We start from the raw sequence: 25,423 nt of genomic DNA, 5'->3' as shown, positions 1-25,423 counted from the left end.
ACACCCACAGGGGGAGTGACCCTTGGGACCTCACTGATGTGAGCCGGAGGGAAGCAGCCTATTGTCTGAGCCCTGAGGCTGCCTGGTTCCCCTCCCCGCCCCCAGGCTGTCCGAGCAGGATGATGTCCTGGCCGAATGCGTGTGCTCGGGGGCAGGGACAAGGACCCGAGGCCAGCGCTGTTCTTGGCATTCTCCCAGAAGGCATGGCACTGCAGCTGGAGACCAGGGCGGTGTGCACCATGCCTGGCAGCATTAGGGACCCGGCGCACCCCACAGGGTGTTGGGGAGCATTTGTAAAGGAGCCGAGGCTCCTGGGAAACACCCCGGCTCTCTCCAAGGAGATTCACAAAAGAGGGAAAGCCAGGCTCCTGGCCATCACTCGGGATCCCCATGCGGAACAGAGAAAACCAGAGGAGAAGCCTGCGGTGCTGGCCGGAAAGTGTGACGGCGCAGTTTCCAGGCCCAATAGACACACACGCAAACGTCGACAGGCGTGTGGCGCAGGGCGACAGCCCACACGCGGGTTCAGGTCGGCGGGAAGAGGGCAGGGGCTGGACGACACCTCTGCCAGAAGGGAGGATGTGCGGGGGGCATGGGGGCGCCAGGAAGCCGGTGCCAGTGCTGGACATCTGGACATTCTGAGCGTCTAAGTGCACTGTGCTACCATGGCGGGTTAAAGGGTGTGTCCACACGCGTAAACCCAAGGGACACAGGTCTGCGGGGCAGCAGCGGGAGTGTCCCTGCGGTCCGAGGTTACAAAAGGGGGCCACATACGGGCATTCCGTCTGCCTGTCCCTCTCCTGCCTGTCTCTCATCTGCGTCCGTCTCAATCCCTGTCTCTACCTCTCTCCTGTTGTCTCTCAGCCTCAGTGTCTGTCTCCCTCCCTCCTGGTCACTTGCTCACGGGAGGCCACGTCATGAACGGGCCTGTGGAACAACCTCCCTGGCTGGAGACTGAGTCTCCCCCAGCCAGGTGAGCCGGCCTGCTCCACAGCCCTGGTTGCCCTCAGCCCAGGTCAGCCCTGGCCACACCCAGTCACACCTCACGAGGGGCCTTGACCCCAAACCGCCTGCTAAACCACACCTTGACCCCCGACCTTGGAGAATGGGGAGAGGTGGGTGCACAGTGGAGTTGGGGCATTTGTTGCTCGGTGAGGGTAACTCACCAACGAAGCATATAACCTACTGAATAAAGCCACGCTGTGTGCCCACAGAAATAGAAATTAAAAGCCTGGTGCAAAAGAGACATTTGCATAGTTCCAAAGTACCTCCCACAGAACAGTCATTCATTAGGGCTGCACTTGCAGACCCCCCACCACGTGATCACAGGGCGTCCGCAGGCGCACTAGAGGAGCGGGCTGCCCAGCCTGTGCACAGGGCTCCTGAAGACAGAGCCTGGCAGGCGGGGCACTGAAGGATGGGCCGAGAGGCGGGCTGCACGCCGGCTCTGACTGCCGGGAGCTGGGCAGCTACATCCTTGTCCTAGCCCGTGGGGAGCAGGCCCCAGGCTGCCCAGCGACGATGTCGTCACAGTGCTGCAACCCTTTGGGAAGTCTGTGATGACTTCACTCATTCAGGAGACGACTCTGACGGGATGAACCACGACCCCAGCGTGCCCCACCCCCCCTCCCACCCCTACCCCTGCCAGGCTCAGCGGGTGAGAACAGGGGCCAGGCTGGGGTCGGCATGCCCCGCCCAGGGCACAGCCGCCTGACCAGAGGCCTGAAAAGAGGCTGCCCTGGCTCCTGCTGCCACTTCTATTTCTGCCCGTGACCCACTTTCCTCCAGCTGCACGGCCCAGACGCCACGCTTCCTCCCCACCAGTCAGCCTTTCCAGGCCTCACTTCTGTTTTTTCCCAACCAGGGAAGATTGTAGCCACATCGTATGTCACCCCGAAAGTCCCATTATCCAGAGGCTGAGGCAGAAGGAAGGCTGGCACATAACCTCGAGAACCCCCTGAGGGGAACCTCCAGATCAGAGACCTGCATTCTCTCAGCCCCCAGGCATCGTCTTTCTGATCCACATCCCCCACCCCATGTCTCAAGGGTGAATTTAGAGAGAGAGCAGAGCTGTCCTCCCTGCTCCTCCCACCCTTAGGGGCCTCGTCAGAACCACAGCAGGTGCTGGAATCTCTCTCCTCCCCCAGTCCTCAGACCTCAGCCCCAGTGCTCACTGACCTCAGCCCCCAGTGCTCAGACATCAGCCCCCAGTGCTCACTGACCTCAGCCCCCAGTGCTCACTGACCTCAGCCCCCAGTGCTCACTGACCTCAGCCCCCAGTGCTCAGACCTCAGCACCCCCAGTGCTCACTGACCTCAGCCCCCAGTGCTCACTGACCTCAGCCCCCAGTGCTCACTGACCTCAGCCCTCAGTGCTGAGCTCAGCCCCCATTGCTCACTGAGCTCAGCACCCCGTGCTCAGTGAGCACAGCACCACCAGTGCTCACTGAATCAGCCCCCAGTGCTCACTGACCTCAGCCCCCAGTGCTCAGACCTCAGCACCCCCAGTGCTCACTGACCTCAGCACCCCAAGTGCTCACTGACCTCAGCACCCCAAGTGCTCACTGAATCAGCCCCCAGTGCTCACTGGCCTCAGCCCCCAGTGCTCACTGACCGCAGCCCCCCAGTGCTCAGACCTCAGCACCCCCAGTGCTCACTGACCTCAGCACCCCAAGTGCTCACTGAATCAGCCCCCAGTGCTCACTGGCCTCAGCCCCCAGTGCTCACTGACCACAGCCCCCCAGTGCTCACTGACCACAGCCCCCCAGTGCTCACTGACCACAGCCCCCCAGTGCTCACTGACCTCAGCCCCCAGTGCTCACTGACCACAGCCCCCCAGTGCTCACTGACCTCAGCCCCCCAGTGCTCACTGACCTCAGCCCCCACGGCTCACTGAATCAGCCCCCAGTGTTCACTTGTTGGAAGCCGCCCATTGCCTTCACTAACAGAGAGGTGTGGACAAGGAACCCGGAAGGCTGGTCAACCTTGAAGCTCTGAAAGGTCAGAGCCAAGCACTCACTGTTTAGTTGAGACAATGGTAGCTAAAGCAACTTCCACCTTTTAGTTTTATGTAAATCCTTGCTGATTGGCTGTTATTGGAATTGCCTGCCTAAAGGCTATGGTGCATCCCATAGTCTTAATAAAAGGGATAGCAAGGCCAGAGTGGGGTGGAGTCCTTCCCCTTGAGTTGGGCTCCCGCCTGGCCCCCAATATTTCCAAATTAATATTTTCTAGTCTCTTTCATTTGCGTGCGGCCTCCTCCAGAGCCCAAACCCTGAACCTGAACTTTGAACCACGTGGGACGTGGGGGGGACACTCACAACTGGCAGCCCAACGTGGGGTACTCACACTCACTGACCTCAGCACCCCCAATCCTCAGCCTCCAGTGCTCACTGAGCTCAGCACCCCCCGTGCTCACTGAGCTCAGCCCCCAGTGCTCACTGACCTCAGCCCCACAGTGCTCACTGACCTCAGCTCCCTCAGACCTCAGCCCCCAGTGCTCACTGACGTCAGCCCCCAAGTGCTCACTGACCTCAGCTCCCCTAGTCCTCAGACCTCAGCCCCCAGTGCTCACTGACGTCAGCCCCCCAGTGCTCACTGACCTCAGCTCCCCCAGTCCTCAGACCTCAGCCCCCAGTGCTCACTGACGTCAGCCCCCCAGTGCTCACTGACCTCAGCTCCCCCAGTCCTCAGACCTCAGCCCCCAGTGCTCACTGACGTCAGCCCCCCAGTGCTCACTGACCTCAGCTCCCCCAGTCCTCAGACCTCAGCCCCCAGTGCTCACTGACGTCAGCCCCCCAGTGCTCACTGACCTCAGCTCCCCCAGTCCTCAGACCTCAGCCCCCAGTGCTCACTGACGTCAGCCCCCCAGTGCTCACTGACCTCAGCTCCCCCAGTCCTCAGACCTCAGCCCCCAGTGCTCACTGACGTCAGCCCCCCAGTGCTCACTGACCTCAGCTCCCCCAGTCCTCAGACCTCAGCCCCCAGTGCTCACTGACGTCAGCCCCCCAGTGCTCACTGACCTCAGCTCCCCCAGTCCTCAGACCTCAGCCCCCAGTGCTCACTGACGTCAGCCCCCCAGTGCTCACTGACCTCAGCTCCCCCAGTCCTCAGACCTCAGCCCCCAGTGCTCACTGACGTCAGCCCCCCAGTGCTCACTGACCTCAGCTCCCCCAGTCCTCAGACCTCAGCCCCCAGTGCTCACTGACGTCAGCCCCCCAGTGCTCACTGACCTCAGCTCCCCCAGTCCTCAGACCTCAGCCCCCAGTGCTCACTGACCTTGGCCCTAGAACGAGGCAGCATCCCAGTGCGGGGTCACCCTGTGCTCTTGCTGAGTTTTCTTGAGAGTTACCTTACATCTACGACAACTGGCACGTCTCATTCATGACGTCTGTTACTCTACATTCGGAGAAGTCTGTGCTGAGTTAAGGCTGTGGGGCAGTGAGCCTCCTCAGGTCCTGGCGCTGGCCCAGGGCCGGCTGGGAGGCCTGGGGCTGCAGAGGCCCGGACCGTGGTGCCAGCTCTGGGGTTTACGGTGGGTGGGGAGGTAAGAACCGGGCCAACAGCCACAGGACCAGAATCAGCACAAGGCCCAGCAGGAGCCGCAGGGGCCCGGCGCAAGTACCCGCAGGCAGCGCTTCGGGTCAGCACAGCCGCTCCACCCAATCGGCCCGCGCTCCAAGCAGAGCAGTGGGGACACGCTGTTCTGGTTTTGCCTGGAACTGAGCACAGGACGTGCCTGCTGCGTGGACTGCGCTGCAGGGAAAGTGCTCCACATGGAAAGCTCTTCTGAAGGAGATGGGGGGAGGGGCAGAGGGAGAGGAGAAACACTGGCCCAGGGCCTCCACTGGGACCTGCCGCCAGTTCAGCGAGTGCCAGGGACTGGCGAGTTGGGGCCTGGGGAGGGGGGGGCGGCTGTGCTGCAGGAGGGCAGGCATTCTGGGTGGGAAGCGTCCTCCAGGGAGGTGGGCAGATCCCGGAAAGAGCAGCTGGATCCAGACCCCTGAGCAGGAGGAGGAGGCTATAGGCTGAGGGGCAGGCAGCACCGGGAGGGCCCCCGGGGGACCCTCTGTGCCAGTGTCCCTGCGGTCCAGTCACTGCAGACTGGATCAGCTTGGCTCCCCTGAAGCGAATCCCTCCAGGTGCAGTAAGGCTCCCTGGTGCCCACGCTGACGCAGAGAGGGCGCACTGCTGGCTGCCTGTGCCTCCCGAGTCCCTGGTCCTGGCCCCACCTCAGAGCCCAGAGGCACCTGTGCCCCAAGGCCGTCCCAGGGCGCACCTCATCTCCTCGAAGGGCCCCTCTTCCTGCCCCCCGTCAGTGTGCGCTGCTGGCCAGGTCCCCAGCCCGAGCGTCGCCTACAGGCTGCTGGCCTGCACCCCACCTCGCATGTCACTTATTTGTGCTTTAAATTTCAGCAGAGCTCGGAAAGGGGCCGGCAGCGTGAGGAGGAACTGTGCATCACAGGATGATGTGCAGGGGATTATGTAAATGTGACACTCAGTAAATGCAAAGCAGTCCCCAACACGCTGCAGGGGCTAGCCTCCCGGCACAGCGGAGACCCTTCAATCCATGCGCAACACGTATCTGCTTGTGACTGGCAGCTGGGAAGGGGCGGGCTGGTCCTGACCTGGGAGCCAAGCCACCAACAGGACATCACACCCACTGCAAGTGCAGGCGCGGCAGGGCACAGGCCCTGTCCGGTGGAAGGTGGGGCCGTGACTGGCCATGCGGTACCCACTCCGTCCCCTGCTGGCCTGCAGCACGCTCACCTCACCACGCGCCTGGGCCCCGCAAGCCCACTGGACCATCCTCGGCCATGGCTCCTGCACTCGCATGCGCGGCCAGCCTGGCTCCTCCTGGGAGCAGGGCCTGGGGCCCAGCGGGAAGCTGCACCTCTTCCAGGCCAGCCCCACTCGGTCCACTTCCTCCTCCTAAAACCACCCAGGCCGGCGAGTCCAGCTGGGCAGCCACCACTGGACGCACCCTTGTGACTTGTGGGCACTTTCGACAGATGTGCCATATTCAGTAACGTTATTTAAAGAGAAGGCGGGCTCGGTCTACCGTGACGAAGGCGTGGCCAGGCCCTTGCCCTCTGCAGTGACCCTGCTGGCTCTCACTTCTGCCCAGTTTCTCCAGGAAAAGTCGGTCTCATCAGTTTCTCACGGTACCTTTCCTCTTTCCGCGACCCTGAGCACGCCCTGCCTGCTCCCGCCGGCCTCCTGGGCCAAATGCGGCTCAAAACACAATGTAACACAGATCCAAACTCAAAGGCCCACATTTATGCAGAGTCAGCAAGAATCCGGTCAGAGCAGGGCCTTTCCTGACACGCCCGTTTCTGAGCCACGTTCCGCATCTGGGCAGCGGGTATCCGACCCACGCTGTCCCTCACAGACACACGCAACACGCCCTCATTCCCTAAGCCTCTCACGGCAACACGCTTTTGGTTTTGTCTAACCTTGGAAAACCACAGGCTCTCAAGGCTGTGCCAATTCCACAGCCCACCCGCCACCCTCCGCCACCCACCGCCACCCTCCGCCGCCCACCGCCGCCCTCCGCCGCCCACCACCACCCTCCACTGCCACCCTCCACCACCCACCGCCGCCCTCCACCGCCCACCACCACCCTCCACTGCCACCCTCCACCGCCCACCACCACCCTCCACTGCCACGCTCCACCGCCCATGCCACTCTCTGCCACCCTCCACCACCCACCACCACCCTCCACCACCCACCGCCACCCTCCACTGCCCACCGCCCACCACCACCACCCTCCACCACCCACCGCCACCCTCCACTGCCCACCGCCCACCACCGCCACCCTCCACCGCCCACTGCCCACCACAATGACACTTTACCATCTCCTGTGCCACATCGTCTGGCGTCTCCTTCTCCAGGTCGAAGGTAAACTCTATGGCCCCATTGTCCTTGGGCTTGCCCTTCAGTTTCTTGGGGTCCTCTACCCAGAGCCTCAGGGCAATGGTGGACTTCCTGCCGTGGTCCTCCTCAGCCAGCTCCACCCTCACGCCCGTGTCCTCCGCGAAGAAGGCGTGACTGAGCAGGTCCTTGATCTCGTACCTGGGGAGGGAGCAGCTGAGGGCACACCTGCTGGGGCAGAAGCCACCCGCTCTCTGGACCGTCTGTACCACCTGCTGGACTGCTCTGCCTCCAGGGGCACAGAGCAGCTTACCAGTGCATGCCCTGCCTCCTGGGGGACAAGATTGCTCCTGAACACATCTCACTGGGCAGCATTTGAGACTCTTCTCTGATGATGAGAAGAAAGCATGCCCAGGGTGAGAGACTCCAGGAGCCCAGGGAGGGCCGGTCAGCCAGGCTCTGTGGTGCAGACACGGCCGCTGCGGGCAGGGACCCAGTGTCGGACACCTGGTTCCATAGACCTGAACAGGGCCTGGAGTCTGGAACCATAGTCAGGGGTTTTCTGGAAGCTCCTCAGGACAGGGCAGGTGCAGCGGCTGGGAGTTGCCATGGTAACCACTTTGCCCCCCTGCCACCCAGCATTCCAAACACTAGCTGCTGTCTAGCAGGAATGGATCTGTGCACTGTCCCACCACAGCCTCCTCCCAGGGTCAACTCTGTGGTCACCACAGCTGTGAGCTCCAGTGCCCAGCCCTGCGAGGGTCGGCACACGGCAGGGGACTGGGCGAGGTCCTGGCCGGGTGCTGGAGTCCTGGCTAGGAGGTGGTCTCACAGGGTCTTTGTGGAGGAGTCTCTCACCCTATGTGGTGTTTCTATGCTTTTCTGACAGGCATTATAGCTCACAATTTTTTAGTGTTTCTCCTTACATGATAATCTGCAGGGGGAGGAGAAAATGTCCAGAGACCAGGACAGGGCCCTTGCCCGAGAAACGATGGCTGTGGAAAAAGGTAGGGACCAACACTGGGCACAGTGACTGAATGTGGGGCTGGGAGGAAGGGGGAAGAGAAAGAGGGGAAGGAGGAAAGCTCAAATCACACGCCTCATTTCCTGCTGAGCAGCTGAGGGAGAGGCCTGAGACCACCTGAGGAGGCAGGCGGGTTGGGCGGCCTCCTGGACTTGAATGTGATAAGCTGCAGGAGGTTTGGGATGGATCAGACACATATGCATAAGATGTGCAGCCTGGAGTTCAGGAGAGAGAGCAAGACGAGCCGCACAGGGAGACTGGGCACGGAGAGGCTGGGCACGGGAGGCTGGGCACGGGGAGGCTGGGCACCGGGAGGCTGGGCACGGGGAGGCTGGGCACGGGGAGGCTGGGCACGGGGAGGCTGGGCACGGGGAGGCTGGGCACCGGGAGGCTGGGCACGGGGAGGCTGGGCACGGGGAGGCTGGGCACCGGGAGGCTGGGCACGGGGAGGCTGGGCACCGGGAGGCTGGGCATGGGGAGGCTGGGCACGGGGAGGCTGGGCACCGGGAGGCTGGGCACCGGGAGGCTGGGCACGGGGAGGCTGGGCACCGGGAGGCTGGGCACGGGGAGGCTGGGCACGGGGAGGCTGGGCACGGGGAGGCTGGGCACCGGGAGGCTGGGCACGGGGAGGCTGGGCACAGGAGGCTGGGCACGGGGAGGCTGGGCATGGGGGTGTCCTGCAAGTCAGGAACAGACGGATCTACCAGAGAAAAGGCAAGGAGCAGAGCAAGGCCCTAGGAACCCCCTGGTGGGCAGGAAGCTTCCAGCAAAGGAGGAAAGGGGGCTCCAGGACAAGTCAAGGAGTGTATTCTAGGGCGTCCCACTGACTACCAGCGGACTGGCTGGCACCCGAGAGTCCATGGCGGAAGCTCTCTGCAGGCCACTGGAAGGATTTCAGCGGGAGAAGTGCCCCAGGCCCAGTGCCGCTGGGAACTCACCTCTCCTCCTTGTTTTTGCAGATGCACTCCCCAATAATCTCCTTGATTTCGGGATCGTGCACTTTCTCAAAGCTGGCCGGCTTGATGCCCTGCGGAGAGGAGCAGAGTCACTCTACAGGGGTCCCACTCCTCACAATGACCCCGAAGCCCAGGCAGGAAGTGCACGGGCTTCAGGTGGGGAGGCCGGTGGGTGTGAGCTGGGGAAGGAAGGCTGGGGACCCACGCCCACTTTGGTACATGGAAGAGGTGGGGGGCTGGTGGATCTGCCCAAGGGTCTGGAGGAGGAAATGCCCCGCACAGGCCAGCCTTTGTCCCACACCCTTGTTCCAGGGCGCTAAGGGCAAGATCTGTAGTCACTGCGGCTGACAGCTGACGAAGGGCCGCCGAGACCTGGCCCACTGTGGCCACCGGAGGGTTGATTTCCCAGGCCCGTAGCTCAGGCTTTTGCAAAAGACTGTGCTATGCAGTTCCACCACCCAGTTCTGTGGCCAGCGACCCGGCCAGGTGACCTTAAGGCAGGGGTGCCAGGGTGTGGACAAGCAGCCACACAGACCAGAGCCCCAGCGGGCAGTCACCATGTGGCCTGGCCACGGTGAGGGCAGAACCGCAGACAATATTGCAGGTGAGGGGCCAGACCACAGGGTTTATTTGTCATCTGCAGGAGCGAGGGGTTGCCTGAGGGATAGCTGGTGGTTAAACATTTAAACCACTGAGGGCTCAGCTATCATGTTCTTTCTCCCTCAGCAAGACCCCACCTCCGAAGGCCAGTCCCGGTGTCCTTTTTCATGTATAGAATGGGGAGCACAAATTTCCCACAATGAGGGAGGGCAGACCAGAAAATGCAGGACCCCAGCAACTCCGCAGTCCAGGTGAGGCCCACTGCACCCACCAAACCCGGAACCCCAGGACCACACCCGTAGCCAATGGGGGTCGTGCTGTATCTGACGCGGGCGAGAGTCTGATACGGGACCCTGGGCTTCAGGAGCAAAGAGGGCTCCCCGTGGCGGTGAGACAGAGAAAGAGCCTTCACACTGCCAGGAGGAAGGGCAGGCCCCTGTGGGCAGGTCTGAGGAACTCTCACAGGCAGGTGGGGGCACACACTGTCACTTACATCTCTGAGAACCGGAGCCCCCAAAGCCGGTGGAGACTGTGCCAGAAGAACAAGGCACGGTTCTAGAGGGTGCCATGTCTAGGCTCGTTGCACGGAGCCAGGGGAGCTGACAGCCGAGGGCACAGTGACCCCACCGGAGCCTGGGCAAGTGTGGGTGCACCAGGAGTGAGCTCGTGGCAGGAGCATGGGTGTCACTAGCCCGAGGACACACTGAGGGTCGGGAAACTCGCTCCCCGGCTGCTTCCTGGGGGACGTGTGGCCTGGCTGCACCCTGCTTTCCCAAACCAACATGGTACCATGGGCGCCTCGGGACCCAGGCCAAGGCTTGTTTCCGGGGCCTAACAGGGCAGTGGGGCTGCTGGGAGAACCAGGTGGCCAAGGGGCACACCCTCGGGGCTCAGTCTGTCGCCCCAGGCCAGCAGGTAGGCCAGAACGAGGGTCTCCAGGCGGCTCCTCCTACACCCAGAGCCAACACCCAGGTCTGGCCAGGAACCTGCTCTCTCAGCCCTGCTATTTTGGAGGAACTGCCCACAGCCCTCTCCTGCCAGCAGCACAGGGAGCGCACACCCAGCCGTGCGTCCTGACCCACCCCAGGGCCTCCAACCCGAGCCCTGCTCTCCTGCCTTGAGACCCAAGCAGCACGCAGGAGGGGCTCAGAGCTCACACATGACCACTAACTCAGAACTGAGAACCAAAGGAGAGAGCCGAGCGACCTCCCAGGATGGCTCGGGAGTGTGCAGTGAGCTGGTGCCTGGGGTGGCAAGAATCAGGCTCCTCTGCAGAAGCCAGGAGCCTGCGGAGGGGAGTGCTGTCGGGGGGGAGCCCGCCCAGTGCTGCAGGCGCAGACAGGGACAGACTAGGGCCTGGAACAGGCACGCCCCGCTGCGCTGCCTTAGACACTCCCCCGGTGCTCCCCGCAGGCAGAACGGCTGCACAGGGAGAACGGGGTGGTCTGTCCGATTAAATCCTGGGGACACACCAGAAGACATAAACGCCCACAGCCCCTGGCACGGCCCAGAGGAGGGGCTCCAGCCTTGCAGCGCTGAGGCCCTGGCAACCGCGGGCACTGTTGCCAGCACTCGCATCACTGCTGCTGTGGCTTCCACCTACAGCCCGGAGGCCTGGGCACCTCCTTGCTTCCCATCTGTGACACGGCGCGCCCTTCCTCTCACAACAGCTGTGATTTCACAAAGGCGCTCGCCAGCGGGCACTCACACAGGTGACCTTCCGGTAGATCTGAGCGGCGTTCTGGCACTCTGAGTAGGGGTACTCCGAGGTGGCCATCTCCAGCATGCACATCCCGAAGGCGTACACATCCACTGACTCGTCGTAGTGCTCCTCATACATCTCGGGTGCCATGAATTCGGGGGTGCCTGTGCCGGGAGCAACAGGTGCAGGGTCAGCGGTCAGCAGCCCAGAGCCCCGCCCCTATCCATGTGCTGTGCAGCAGGTCCCGGAATCCTGATTCAAACAGGACTGTTCTGTAGACAGAGGTTCCCGAAAACCTGCCCAGGACCCTCCTGATTCTGGCTGAAACAGCCCACAGAGCTGAGAAATGCTGGATGCCTCTCAGGGACAGAGCACAGCCCGCACTCCCCTCCACAGGCCCAGGAAACCAGAACAGACAAAACCGTGGCCACCACAGAGCTGCTGAAATGGCAGAAACCCAGAAAAGCCCAAACATCCCACACAGGCACGTCGCACAGCAGAGCGTGGGCAGCAGACCAGGACAGGCGCAGCACGGAGGCCACTGGCTGGCAGGTACCAGGTGGAGACTGCTCGTGCATTCTAAGCACACAGGTTTTCAAATAACGTTCACTCTGAATTTTAAGGCCGTGAAGACTTATCAGAGGCAGAGTAAAATACACAAAACACACACGCGAGTACACGCTGACCTCACGGTGTGCGGCCGTGCGCACAGACGGGACTCACCTGGCAGCTGTGATCACAGCAGTTTTCCTTAGTGATGCTAGTCTAGGGTTTTTAACTTTTCTGTAACAATTTTTGCGCTAATAATCACACTCGTTTTGTGAGAACAAGTCCAACTGAGCATCTGTCACACTAAACACAAAGTGGCATCCTCTTCAGGGAGGCTGATCTTTAACTTCCCTGCTGATGACAGAGGTTTTCTGAAGGTCCAAGTTCTTTAAAAGCAGATGCAAACTACCATGAACTAGCTGTTGTGTTAGAAAGCATATGGCGGGAGGGGGAGTGTCTTTAAAATGTTTATACCGCAGCCCTGGCCTGCGTGGCTCAGTGGTTGGGCATCGTCCCGTGCATTGAAAGGTCACGGGTTCGATTCCCGGTCGGGGCACATGCCTGGGTTGGGAGAGTGCAAGCGGCAGCCAATAAATGATTCTCTCTCATCATTGATGTTTCTATCTCTCCCTCTCTCTCAAAACAGTGGAAACATGTCCTCAACTGAGGATTTACACAGATATTTCTGTGGTGTCGCATGGAGGCCCCTGGGAGCTGTCAAGCCCTGCAGCACGCTAGCGTGTTCCAGATGTCTTGAACCCCATAAAGAGCTGCCCCAAAGCCCCTCCAAGCTCTCTCTTGGCAAAGCCAGGAGGGCCCACTGCCTGAGGCCTAGATCCCGTGGACAAAGAGCACCCCCTGCTTGCCAGGACCTCACTCTGGCCACACTCAGATACCAGATGCACCTGTCTCCCCCTGACTATAGCCGGGGCCCCGGCCGCTGTGGCTCAGTGGTTGAGCATCATCCCATGAACCAAAAGGTAGCAAGTTTGATTCCCAGTCAGGGCGATGCCTGGGGCTGCGGGCTTGATCCCCAGCAGGGGACATCCAACCAATATTTCTTTCTCTCCCTCTCCCTTCCTCTGAGGGTTCCTGCCAGAAAGGCTGCAGAGTGGCTCTCAGAGGAGGAAGAGAAAGGCAGAGGCAAACACAGCCAGTAAACCAGCCTCCACAGTGAAGCCCCAGACCCCACCCACCCAAACACTTGTTCACTCCAGGCCCCAAATACCTCGGCTCCTCACATGCCGGGGGCGGGGGGAGGGGGCGCCTCCCCACCTACAGAGGCCACTCCCCCTTCCTGCTCCTGAGTGCCATAGCCCACAGGCGCCAGCCAGCCTCACCACCCAACCCACAGCCCCACGCAGGCCTGGGAGGCCACAGCTTACAAAAAGGCCCTGGAGAGCTGAGTTTACCTATCACACTCTTGGCAAAGGATGCTCTCTTGAGGGTTGCCAGGCCCAGGTCGCCAATCTTGACGGAGCCGGTGGGCCCAGTGATGAAGATGTTGTCACACTTGAGGTCCCGGTGGATGATGGGGGGTGTCCGGGTGTGTAGGAACAGCAGCCCCTTCAGGATCTGCCGGCACCAGCTGCGCAGCACCTTGGGCTTCATCACCTTGAACCGCTTCAGGTACCTGCGAGGGAGGGAGTGGGGCTGCAGGTCACCGGCTACTCGTATGTGAAAGGGCTTCCCACTGAGGTGGGCCATGCATTTGTCACCCAACAGGGCACCCTGTGAGACAGGAGTGCTGACCAAATGCCAGGCAGGACCACCAGCTGCTGTGGGCCCCGCACCCAGGGCCAAGCCCACCCTGAGGCCCTGGCGGGCCAGGAGGCCAGGCGGGCGACGCACTCACGTCTTCAGTGTCCCGGAGGTCATCAGCTCGGTCACCAGCACGATGCACCGCTTCCCCTTGGCGCTGGACTCCCAGAAGTCATAGAAGCGCACGATGTTGGGGTGCTGCAGGCCCTTGAGCATCTCGGCCTCCTCCTTGAACCGCTGCCGCTCGAGCTTGGTGAGCTTCCGGTCCTAGAGAGACACGCACAGCTGAGCGGGACAGGGGCACGGCCTTTCACAGAGCCCGGTGATCCCAGGGGGGTCACTCCCTTGTTTCCTTTTGCTCAGGGAGCACAAAGGAGAGGGAGAGGGAGGGGAGGGGGAGAGGGGCAAGGGGGAGGGGAATAGAAGGGGGAGGGGAGGGAGAGAGGGAGGGGGGAGGGAGAGGGGGCCCCACCCTGAGAAGGAGCCCCTAGCTCATCAAAAAGATCTCTACCCTGGTGGGTGTGGCTTGGTTAACCTCCAGCCACTGCAGTGCCAATGCTCCCCTCCCTAAGCACACCTGAGGCCTGCCTCCAGGCACACCTGGGATCTAGTGCTGCTAAAGGCAAGCACTGACATGGGACTCTGAGGACCTGTTCATGACCACAGCAATGACAACCAGAAAACCAGGAGAGACCAGAGCTAACGGCAAAGGAGGAAGGCCAGAGTCCCAGGCACACTCACGTCAGTGCTGGGACAGGCACACATACTGCAGGGCCTGGGGCCATCAGCACCCACACCCTCAGCACATGGGAACACACTCCAGCACCCCAACCCAAAGGCTACACCTGACCCCACACCTGCCACCACCCAGGCCCTGCCTCGTCGGTCCCAGCAGCCTTCTGCGTCTAACTTCACCTCACAGATTAGCCTCACCTCCGCGGGCCCCAGCACGCTTCTCCCACATGGCCCCCAATGTCACCTCTGTCCCAGTCCAACGGGCCACAGAGCCTGGCAGCACACACCCAGCCCTCTCACTAGAAGGAGCCCCAGGGAAACAGAAACATAGCTGTGAGTGGAACGAGGAGCTTTGAGGAGTTGCAGGAAGACAGAAGAGGTGCACGTGGACAGACGGTGGGAGAAATCAGAGCTGAAAGGAAACACAGGTCTGGACTCCTGGGATATTTCCAAAAAAGCCCAACGGCATAAAGATTCCAACAAATCCAGAGAGGAGGTGGGGAGGGGCTGGGGTCATCGGGTTATGGGATTCTATCCCAAGTGGTGCTCTGAGCATTAGGCACCCTTCCCCACAAACCCCCATCAGCCTCTCCATGCAAAGTGGGACCAGCCAGCACGAGCACCCACAGAGCAAAGGAATACCAGGAGAAAACAAAGACAACTTCGAGAACATCTAGCTCATGTCCTCTAAAGTCCAAGAGGTTGACACACATAAACGAGAGCAAGCTTTACTGAAAAAGGAGCAATCGAAATTCCTGGAGAACCACATCAAAATTACAACTAAAAGACAGAACCACATCATCCAGAACCGCCTGAAATTGGGCTGAATGGAAGCCCTACAACAATAGAAGCAAAGAAAGCACATTGAGGCTGGTAGGAGGGGCAGAGGCTCAGAATGGGCTGGTCCAGCACCACCTGTGCTGTTTTTAAATCAGGAGGGAGATCTCAGCTGTAAAGGCCTCCCGTGAGGAGCAGGGAGTCCCAGCCCCACACTAGACACACAGTCTGGGGTTCCAGAGCTGGGAAGAGAAGTTCCCGTAACTCTGGACAGTAAAAACCAGCAGGGATTGTAGCTGAGTGACACAGAGGCTGCTGGAGACAAGGTGTTCCTCTTAAAAGGCCAGGCGCATGGACTTGCATGGAATCACACCTTCTGAGCTCCAGCACCAGGAGGCTTGGGGGGACCCAGGGACATACGGGGAGGAACTAGACTGTCTGTTATTGGAGCAGGACCTCAGGGGCAGCTTTCTCCCAGATCAGGGAGCTCACAAGGGTCATTGTTCCTGTGCTGGGACCTCCTGTGTCACAGAGCTGACTGGCAGACATATCTGAGTTTCCATTAGCATGGAACACACTGTTCACTCTGCCCTGGTGATTCTGAGACCCTGCCCCATCCAATTTGCAGCCCCACCCAAGCTGTTTGCAGTGGTTTTTCCATATGAATGGCCTGTCCTGGCTCAGGCTTCAGACTTTGCTAAAATCTCTCAAACAAGCAGTAGCTGGTGTCAGCGTGCCCCAAACATATTAGCAAGAGGCCCAAGACTCAGCACTAGCACCAAGCTGCCTTGCTTCACAGGTGGGCCTCACCTGGGCACTTATAAGCCCAATACAAGTAGCAGCCTCGGCAGACCTCTCTGTATCTGTTGCCAGGTGGCCCCAGGCAGTGGCTGACTTTGCACTTCCTGGGAGGCCCTAGAGCCAGTGTACTGGGTGGACAACTTCAGACCACACCAGATTACAACTCTACACATCCACAAGCAATGCACTCAAGGGGCAAACTCAGTGAGCACCAAAGCCCCATTGAAGCAAGTCCTACTCCATAGGGGTACTTCCTATACAGCCGCTCTTCCACTGTAGCCCCAACTGGTCCTCAGCCAATTGACCTTCAGGCCAACAGCAATAGAGGTTCAACTACAAGCCTGTATACTAAGCCCACACAGGGGTGTACCTAGAGTGACCAGCTCAGGTGACTGTGGAGGCTGAACCACTGGGCCCTACAGGACACCTACTACACAAGGTCACCCTACCAATTCCAGGAGACTAGAAGCTCCACCTAATACATAGAAATAAACTCAGGGAAGCAGCCAAAATGTGGAGACAAAGAAATGTGTTACAAATGAATGCAATGGAAGCAAGCAAACTATTGGATACAGAGTTCAAAACCATGATTATAAGGTTACTTAAGGATCTTCAGGAGAGCTTCAAATGACTCAAAGAGAACTTCAAGGGACTTAGTGAGACTTTCAAGGACCTTAGTGAGAATGTCAAAGACATGAGAAAGGACCAGTCAAAAATTAAGCATACACTAACTGAAATAAAGAATAACGCACAGGGATTCAACAATAGAGTAGATGATTCTGAGAATCAAATCAACAATTTGGAATATGAGGAAGCAAAAATCACTCAGAAGAGCAAAAAGAGAAAAAAGAATTCAAAAATATGAAGGTAGTGTAAGAAGCCTCTAGGACAACTTCAAGCATACCAACATTTGCATAGGGGGGTGCCAGAAGGAGAAGAGAGCAAGATATTGAAAACCTATTTGAAAAAATAATGACAGAAAACCTCCCCTACCTGGTGAAAGAAATAGACTTACAAGTCCAGGAAGCACTGAGAGTCCCAAACAAGAGGAACTCAAAGAGGCCCACATCAAGACACATTGTAATTAAAATGCCAAGGGTTAAAGACAAAGAGAGAATCTTAAAAGCAGCAAGAGAAAAGCAGTTAGTTACCTACAAGGGAGCTCCCATAAGACTGTCATCTGACTTCTCAACAGAAACTTTGCAGGCCAGAAGGGAGTGGCAAGAAATATTAAAAGTGATGAAAAGCAAGAACCTACAATCAAGATTATTCCACCCAGCAAAGCTATCATTTAGAACTGAAGGTCAGATAAAGAGCTTCACAGACAAGAAAAAGCTAAAGGAGTTCATCACCACCAAACCAGTATTACATAAAATGTTAAAGGGTGAAGAAGGAGGAGGAGGAGGAGGAGGAGGAAGGAAAAAGAAGAAAGAAGGAGGAAGAGGTAAAAATATGAACAATAAAATGGCAATAAATACATAGCTCTCAATAATTGAATCTAAAAATCAAACAAATAAGGAATCTAATAAACAAAATAAACTGATGAATAAAATAGAACCAGAGGCATGGAAACATGGAACAGACTGATGAATCTCAGAGGGAAGGGGGGACGGGGAAGATTAACCAACGATCTTATCTATATATATAAAAGCCTCTCTATATATAAAAGCCTAAGCTACCGAAGGACCGGTTGCTATGATGCACACTGACCACCAGGGGGCAGACGCTCAATGCAGGAGCTGCCCCCTGGTGGTCAGTGCGCTCCCACAGCCAACCTGCCACGGATGGCCAAACTCCTAAGGTCCCCCCCCCACAAGCCAGCGGGCCAACCTCCCGCAGTCCTTCCCTTCCCCCCGGCCGGTCAACCTCCCGCAGTCCTTCCCCCCCGGCCAGCTGGCCAACCTCCTGCAGTCCCTCCCTCCCCCCAGCTAGCCAACCTCCTGCAGTCACTCCCCCCAGCCAGCTGTCTCCCCCTCCCCACCAATCAGCCCCAATCACCGGCCAGGACAAGGAACCCCACCCATACATAAATTCGTGCACCAGGCCTCTAGTAGGCATATATGCATTACCTATGGACACAGGCAGTGGGGTGATGAACACCTGGGGAGGAGCGGGAACTGGGTGGAGGGGCACAAAGCGGGGAAGAGGAGGAGGGCATCTGTAATACCCTCAACAATAAAGATTTTTTCAAAAGTGAAGATAAATAGCCCCAGCAGGTTTGGCTCAGTGGATAGAGTGTCAGCCTGTGTACTGAAAAGTCCCAGGTTTGATTCTGGTCAAGGGCACACGCTTGAGTTGTGGGCTTGATCCCCAGTAGGGAGTGTGCAGGAGGCAGCCAATCAATGATTCTCTCTCATCACTGATTTTTCTATCTCTCTCTCCCTCTCCCATCCTCTCTGATATCAATAAAAAATATATTTTAAAAGAAAAGATAAATAAAACAGTTTTAAAAAAGGAACAATCAAGAGCTCTTGAAAATTAAAGCTCAATGTTTTAAAAATAAGATATTCTGTAACCCAATGAAACATTAAATACAAAAAGTCAAGTTTTATTTTCTTTTATTGTTGACAGTACTACAGATGTCTCCCATTCTTTCCCCTTTACACACCTCCGCTCAGCCCCTACCCACCCCCCAGGTCTTCACCACCCTACTGCCCGTGTCCATGGCCTATGCATAACCTATATAATAAAGAGGTAATATGCAAATTGACCATCACTCCAACACACAAGATGGCCACCCCCATGTGGTCAAAGATGGCCACCCCCTTGTGGACACAAGATGGCTGCCACAAGATGGCCAGCAGGGGAGAGCAGTTGGGGCGGACCAGGCCAGCAGGAGAGGGCAGTTGGAGGCGACCAGGCCTGCAGGGGAGGGCAGTTGGAGGCGACCAGGCCTGCAGGGGAGAGCAGATAAGGGTGACTAGGCCAGCAGGGGAGGGCAGTTGGGGGAAACCAGGCCTGCAGAGGAGAACAGTTAGGGGAGACCCGGCCGGCATGGGAGGGCAGTTAGAGGTGACCAGGCCAGCAGGGGAGGGCAGTTAGGGGCAATTGGGCCGGCAGGGGAGGGCAGTTAGGGGTGACCAGATCAGCAGGGGAGGGCAGTTGGGGCGACCAGGCCTGTAGGTGAGGACAGTTAGGGGCAACCAGGCCTACAGGGGAGGGCAGTTGGGGGCAACCAGGCCGGCAGGGAGGGCAGTTAGGGGCAACCAGGCCTACAGGGGAGGGCAGTTTGGGGCGACCAGGCTGGCAGGGGAGGGCAGTTAGGGGCAATCAGGCCCATAGGAGAGCAGTTAGGCGTTGATCAGGTTGGCAGGGGAGTGGTTAGGGGGCAATCAGGCAGGCAGACAGGCAGGTGAGCGGTTGGAAGCCAGCAGTCCTGGATTATGAGAGGGATCCCAGATTGGAGAGGGTGCAGGCTGGACTGAGGGACACACACACACACACACACACACACACACCCTGTGCACGAATTTCATGCACCGGGCCTCTAGGAAGTATATAAGTTCTTTGATTTATCTCTCCTTGTCTCCCACCCCCCCATATGGAGGTATGTCAGTCTGTTCCATACTTCCATGCTTCGGGTCTTATTTTGTTGGCCAATTCATTCTGTCCATTAGATTCCACAAAGAGTTGAGATCATGTGATATTTGTCTTCCTCAAATTGGCTTATTTCACTTAGCATAATTGTCTTCAAGTCAAAAAGTCAACTTTAATCTAGATAATAACATGGAAACATGTTTGACTCATCAAATATTTAAGAAAATACAAGTCAAGCCACAGACTGAGAGAAACTATTCCCAAAACAAGTATTTGACATGGGACTCATATGAACTCCTGCTGTTAGCAGTGGAAGTGAGGTATTCCTTTCCCCATTGAGTACTGGGAGTCATGTCCTATGATATCTCAAGAAAAATAATTTTCTGTGACTCACATGGGAGGATGAATGATTTTTATTTGCGTGGAATCAAATCCTTGGGTTTCTAAAGACCCATTTCCCTTAATCCAGTCCTGGAAGATGTGAGGCTGCAGATTCAGAACTAAAAGCAAAGCCAGTGTCCAGAGCTCCTGTTCCATGTTGGAATTGGGTCCACTTTAGCATCAGGCTAGTTGCAGCCCAATAGTCCATTGTGTGTGGGATCCACGTGGCTGTGAACCACAGGGGTGAATGCAGGAGCACAGGCCCATGAGAGCCCCTGAGGAACCAGGAGCACAGGAAGGCAAGAGGGACAACTCCTTTGTTTAGGAGATTAAGTCTCTCTAATCTTCCCACTCGTGCAGCGGCCACGCCCATTCTGGCCAATGACCTGTTCCCAGGTGTGACTGACGGCCAGTACCTTCCCTATTCCACCCAGACTTTACTGGTCATGTGTCTATTCTCCCCCTGACCGGTGGCTCCCTGGTGAGTGTTAAACTGCAGCTTTCTGGCAAAGCTGAACAAATGGCTATAATATTTAGCCTTCCCTTTGCTTCTTTCCTTTATTAATAACTAGGTTTATAATGGTACCACTATAACTCAATAACAATGAGAGAGGAATGGATATATGTCACAAAAGATGCATATGAAAAGGCGCTTGGCATCCTGAGTCATCAGGAAAATCCAACTACTATCACAAGATCCCACTTCACACCCATCTGCAGAGTCATTCCAAGAAGGGTCATCCCAACCCTGGATGGTTATGAAGCTGAGCCCTCTGGCACAAGGCTGTTGGAAGTGCAGGTGGCACAAGCCACAAAGAAGCTTTGGCAGGTTCACACCCAGCTCTAGGCCCAGTCACACCTGACCAGGTACCCACACAAGAAAAAGAAACAGGCAGCCACACAAGACAGGTACACAGGGTTCAGAGCTGCTCCACTCACAACCCCAAACTCCAGAAAAGGCAGAACTGTGAGGTAGAAAGCAGAGCAGTGCTTGCCTCTGGGGGGCAGGTGCAGGTAACTGGGTGCAGTCACCCAATATGAACACCTGCTTGTACACTTAAGATGTGTTTTATTATGTGTCAGTCAGTGCTCAACTTTCCAAGTGTCAAAAAAATAAAAAGAAAACATCCAAAACCAAATGTGAGAAATAGAAGAGAAACATCAAAACATGGAGACCCAGCTGAAAGTCCTGACAACATGTACCAGGAGTTAAGAGGGAAGGAGAGGAATCAGGAAGAAGGAGATAAAGAAATAGCATTTTCCTGAGCTGAAAGCAGAACTATCCTATCTAATAAAAGAGTAATATGCAAATTAACTATCACTCCGCTACACCCTCCAGCCATGCCCACCAGCCAATCAGGAGTGAATATGCAAATAAACCCAACCAAGATGGCTACCACCACAGAGAGCAGGAGGGAGGCTTGGGTTTCCCTGGCAATGGAGGAAGCCAAGCTTTCCGCCTGTCCTTGCCGGCCTAGGCCTCCACTCAAGGCTACAAAGTTTCAATAATAGAAGATACATAAATCCAAACAGAAATGGTGGAAGCCACGGAGCTGGAAAGAGCAGGAGGCTAGGGTTGCCCACGGCGATGGAGGAAGCCAAGCTTTCCGCACACCCTGGCAGGCCTCCACTTAAGGCTACGAAGTTTCAATCATAGAAGATACAAAAATTCCAACAGAAATGGCTGCCGCCACGGAGCAAGCAGAAGGCTTGGCTCCACTCCAGGCTACAAAGTTTCAATTGTAGAAGATAAATAAACCCCAGATACCAGGGCCTCCGCTTGGGTCGCCGGGGGGGCGTGGCTGGCCTGCAAACCACCACAGGCCCTTCACCCAGGCCGCCCCACACCCCAAGGGAACCCCCACCCTGATCCGGGACACCCTTCAGGGCAAACCAGCTGGCCCCCACCCGTACACCAGGCCTCTATCCTATCTAATAAGAGAGTAATATGCAGATTGACCATCACTCCAACACACAAGATGGCTGCCCCCATGTGGTCAAAGGTCCTGCCCCCATGTGGACACAAGATGGCCAGAAGGGAGGGCAGTTGGGGGGGACCAGGCCTGCAAGGGAGGGCAGTTGTGGGCAATCAGGCCAGCAGGGGAGGGCAGTTGGGAGGGACCAGGCCTGCAAGGGAGGGCAGTTGGGGGCGATCAAGCCTGCAGGGGAGGGAGGTTGGGGACAACCAGGCCTGCAGGGAAAGGCATTTGGGAGGGACTCAGGTCTGCAGGGGAGAGCAGTTGGGGGGCACCAGGCCTGCAGGGGAGGGCAGATAGGGGTGACCAAGCCGGCAGAGGAGGGAGGTTGGGGACGACCAGGCCGGCAGGGAAAGGCAGTTGGGAGGGACTCAGGTCTGCAGGGGAGAGCAGTTGGGGGGGGGACCAGGCCTGCAGGGGAGGGCAGTTAGGGGTGACCAGACCTGCAGGGGAGGGCAGTTAGGGGTGACCAGGCCTGCAGGGGAGCAGTTAGGCATCAATCAGGCTGGCAGGGAGGTGGTTAGGGGGTGATCAGGCTGGCAGGCAGAAGCGGTTAGGGGCAATCAGGAAGGCAGGCAGGCGAGCAGTTGGTAGCCAGCAGTCCTGGATTGTGAGAGGGATGTCCGACTGCCCGTTTAGGCCCGATCCCAACGGGCAGTCAGACATCCCTCGAGGGGTCCCAGATTGGAGAGGGTGCAGGATGGGCTGAAGGACACCCCTCCTTCCGTGCACGAATTTTGTGCACCGGGCCTCTAGTCCTATATAATAAAAGGCTAATATGCAAATAGACCGAACGGCGGAACAACCGAACAACTGGTCACTATGACGTGCACTGACCACCAGGGGGTGCACGCAGAACATGGTGGGCATCGGCAGCAGACGGCAGAGTACAGAACATGGTGGGTATCAGCCGCAGTGAGATGGTGGAGCAGGTGAGGGGGGCACCAGACCAAGGCGGAGCACCATTCACTGTTATCAGGGCGAGCCTCTAGTAGTTACTGAAAACTCCCGTGTGCTGCAGTCACACCTGGCGCCTGCACCTGCTGCTGGCACTGGCCCCACTCGCACCCGCTGCCAACACTGGAGCCGCCGCTCGCACCTGCTGTCAGCACCGATCGCCCCTCAGGGCTTCTCCACCTCCCCCTGCTCCTGAGGGGCGATCAAAGCAGCAGCTGCCGCTCACACCCACTGCCGGCACTAGCCCCACTTGCACCCGCTGCTGGTGCCGGCCCCAATCGCTCTGCACCATCAGCAGGTGCGAGCGGGGCTGGCACCATCAGCACATGGGAGCAGTGGTGGGAGTGGGGCTGCTGGCAGACAGGGGACAAGGGGCCACAGTGGGAGGGGCCGGGTGGGGGCATGGAGGATGGGCCAAGACCCACCCTGTGCCCACCACTGCCTCACAGCCCACAGTTCCTTTCAAGATGCACGAATTCATGCACTGGGCCCCTAGTCTATATATATAAAAGCCTAATATGCAAATTGTTCCCTCGGGAGTTCGATTGCTTGCTATGACGTGTGCTGACTACCAGGGGGTGGCACGGAACAAAGGAAGGCCCTGACCAGCAGCTGGGGAAGGGAGGCCTCAGACGGTGGCCAGAAGGCCCGATTGGCCCTGATCACCAGCTAGGCCTAGCGACCCTACCCATGCACGAATTTCATGCACCAGGCCTCTAGTTTAGAATAAATGGGAAAATGACCCACCACCAGACCAGTTCCAGTGAAATTCAGACCCCTGAGGGCTGAGAGCAAGCCCTGCCCACCGAGGAGGGTTTGTGTGGTTTGTTGTGGTGTGGTTTAATTTTTTTTTTTTTGCGGGGGGAGGGTCTCATCAGCAATCAAGGGCACAGCCAATGAGGCAGCCTCCTCAAAGTGCTAACTCTGATGTGGAACTCTATACCCAGCCAAACTGATGTCAAACCCATGGCCCCAGATCTGACTCTCAGATGCTGGAGAACTCAAAGGTAACTCTCCTTCCACACAACACAAAACAATGAGTGAGTGTGGCAAGCTGTGCCTGCAACTGAACATGGCCATGGGGCAGTGCCCGCAACCGAACGTAGCCATGGGGCGGTGCCCGCCACCAAACGTAGCCATGGGGCGGTGCCCGCCACCGAACGTAGCCATGGGGCTGTGCCTGCCACCGAATGTAGCCATGGGGCTGTGCCTGCCACCGAACGTAGCCATGGGGCACCCCTGCACCACACCCGCAGGGCAGCTGGCTCAGGAAAATGACATTTCAGTTTCAATTCCTTCCAAAGGCCTGCCCACGGATTCTACAGGAAACTCAGACGTGCTTACTGTAGAAATTGTTTTTGCCAATATTTCAGCACTAGCCAGCAGCAAAGTAAAAGATTTCATTGTAGTCTCAGAGCAAAAGATTTGTGTTATATAAATAGCATAACTGACAACAATGAAGAGGGAGGAAGGTGCCCAGGACATGCTAGGCTCGTTCCCTGTGACCGACACAGGCCAGTGGTGACAAGGACATGGGTATGATGTGGAAGCCAGCTCTTTAAACAATGCCTCTCAGAGTTGGGTTGGGGAGAAGCAGGAGAAACAGACCTTATTGTATGTTCTAAGCCACCAGGCTATTTTTACCTACGTGACACACTGCTTGGTAATTTAAAAGGTCAGTTGGCGGGTCCTCAGAGTGCTGCTCAGTGTCTCCCCCTCACCCTCCGAGCTGGCCCAAGTCCTTGACACTGCTGATCGCCATGCGATCAGTGCCTCCATGGAGGCAGAGCCCCTCGGCAGCTGGCACTGTCACTGCTGTGGGATGAACGCATTCTCTGGCTTCTGGCACGGCTATGGTCACAACCCAGGGCAGGAGGAAAGCTCCTGGTCCCTGTGGGGCCCTCAGATCCTGCCAGTCAGGTTGCTCCTCAGGTGCAGTGGTAAAAGGTGCTCTGCTGCTCACAGGGCCTTGCTATGGGACGGTCCACGCCCCCAGACAGGTGGGCAGTCACAGACCAGCCTCCCTGCCAACAGGCCCTGATGCTGCCGGGATTAGTGGCTCCTATTCCCCCAAAGATAGTGAGAGCCAATCAGATTACAAAGGAGAAAACATTCTGGACAATGCTGGCTCTCGTCTCCACAGGAAAAAAGCCAAGGCAGTTGCAAATGTCACTTTGTCCCCAGCATCACCCTCAGAGTGCAGGCAGCAAGGTGAGTGGGGTGCTCAGGTCAGGAGGCCAAGCTGGCCAGGAATGACAGCCCTGAGTATGAAGGGCTTCCCATGTGGTTCAGGAAGCGCCAGCCCCGCTCCAACATTCCCACCTGTGAGGCTGAGTCCTCAGACCCAGAGGCCATCCTCCGCTTGTGGTCGGGTCCTGTGGCCATCTCCTTCCAGGTAGGCAAAGCCCAATCAACCCCATGAGGACAGAACTTCCCAGGGACCCCAAGTCCAGCCAGGGATGTGGGATCCACACACACAGGGCAGAGGAATAATAAGCAGCTAGAAGGAGAGTGTCCAGAATGAGCACAGAGTCTGGGATGATAACCTGGCCTGGGACCTCTCTCTAGCCCCATTACATCATAAATCAAACCAGAAAAGCTTAAAGAGACCCATCACTTATACAGGGAAGTCAGCCCAGGACGGGACTCCGGGTGCCAAGTCAGCTCAGATCATGCAGCTGCAGGGGCAGGGTTGGCTGGCCCAGAAATAGGGTTCCAGGGACAGGACTGGCCCGGTAGAGAGGGCACAGCTTGATCCATCAAGGCCCCTGCTCCTAGTGGGCGTCCACTGGCCC

General features: G+C 57.6%; 1 protein-coding gene across 20 annotated transcripts in view; it reads right to left on the bottom strand.

Annotated features, from left to right (window-relative positions):
- WNK2 (WNK lysine deficient protein kinase 2) overlaps positions 1 to 25,423 on the bottom strand; it is a 116,900-nt gene that overhangs the window by 62,048 nt on the left and 29,429 nt on the right. For all 20 annotated transcript variants that reach the window (XM_080669838.1, XM_080669823.1, XM_080669825.1 and 17 more), the window contains exons 3-7: positions 13,559 to 13,731; positions 13,116 to 13,336; positions 11,161 to 11,318; positions 8,835 to 8,923; positions 6,854 to 7,073 (exon numbers count right to left, since the gene is read on the bottom strand). In XM_080669838.1, the coding sequence (XP_080525964.1) occupies positions 6,854 to 7,073; positions 8,835 to 8,923; positions 11,161 to 11,318; positions 13,116 to 13,336; positions 13,559 to 13,731 (861 nt within the window). The remainder of the gene's footprint in view (positions 1 to 6,853; positions 7,074 to 8,834; positions 8,924 to 11,160; positions 11,319 to 13,115; positions 13,337 to 13,558; positions 13,732 to 25,423) is intronic.

Source organism: Plecotus auritus, assembly GCF_963455305.1.
Source record: "Plecotus auritus genome assembly, chromosome: 5".
NCBI classification, from domain to species: Eukaryota; Metazoa; Chordata; class Mammalia; order Chiroptera; family Vespertilionidae; genus Plecotus; species Plecotus auritus.
The sequence above is the reverse complement of the archived record's forward strand: the minus strand, read 5'-3'. Positions and strand labels throughout refer to the sequence as shown.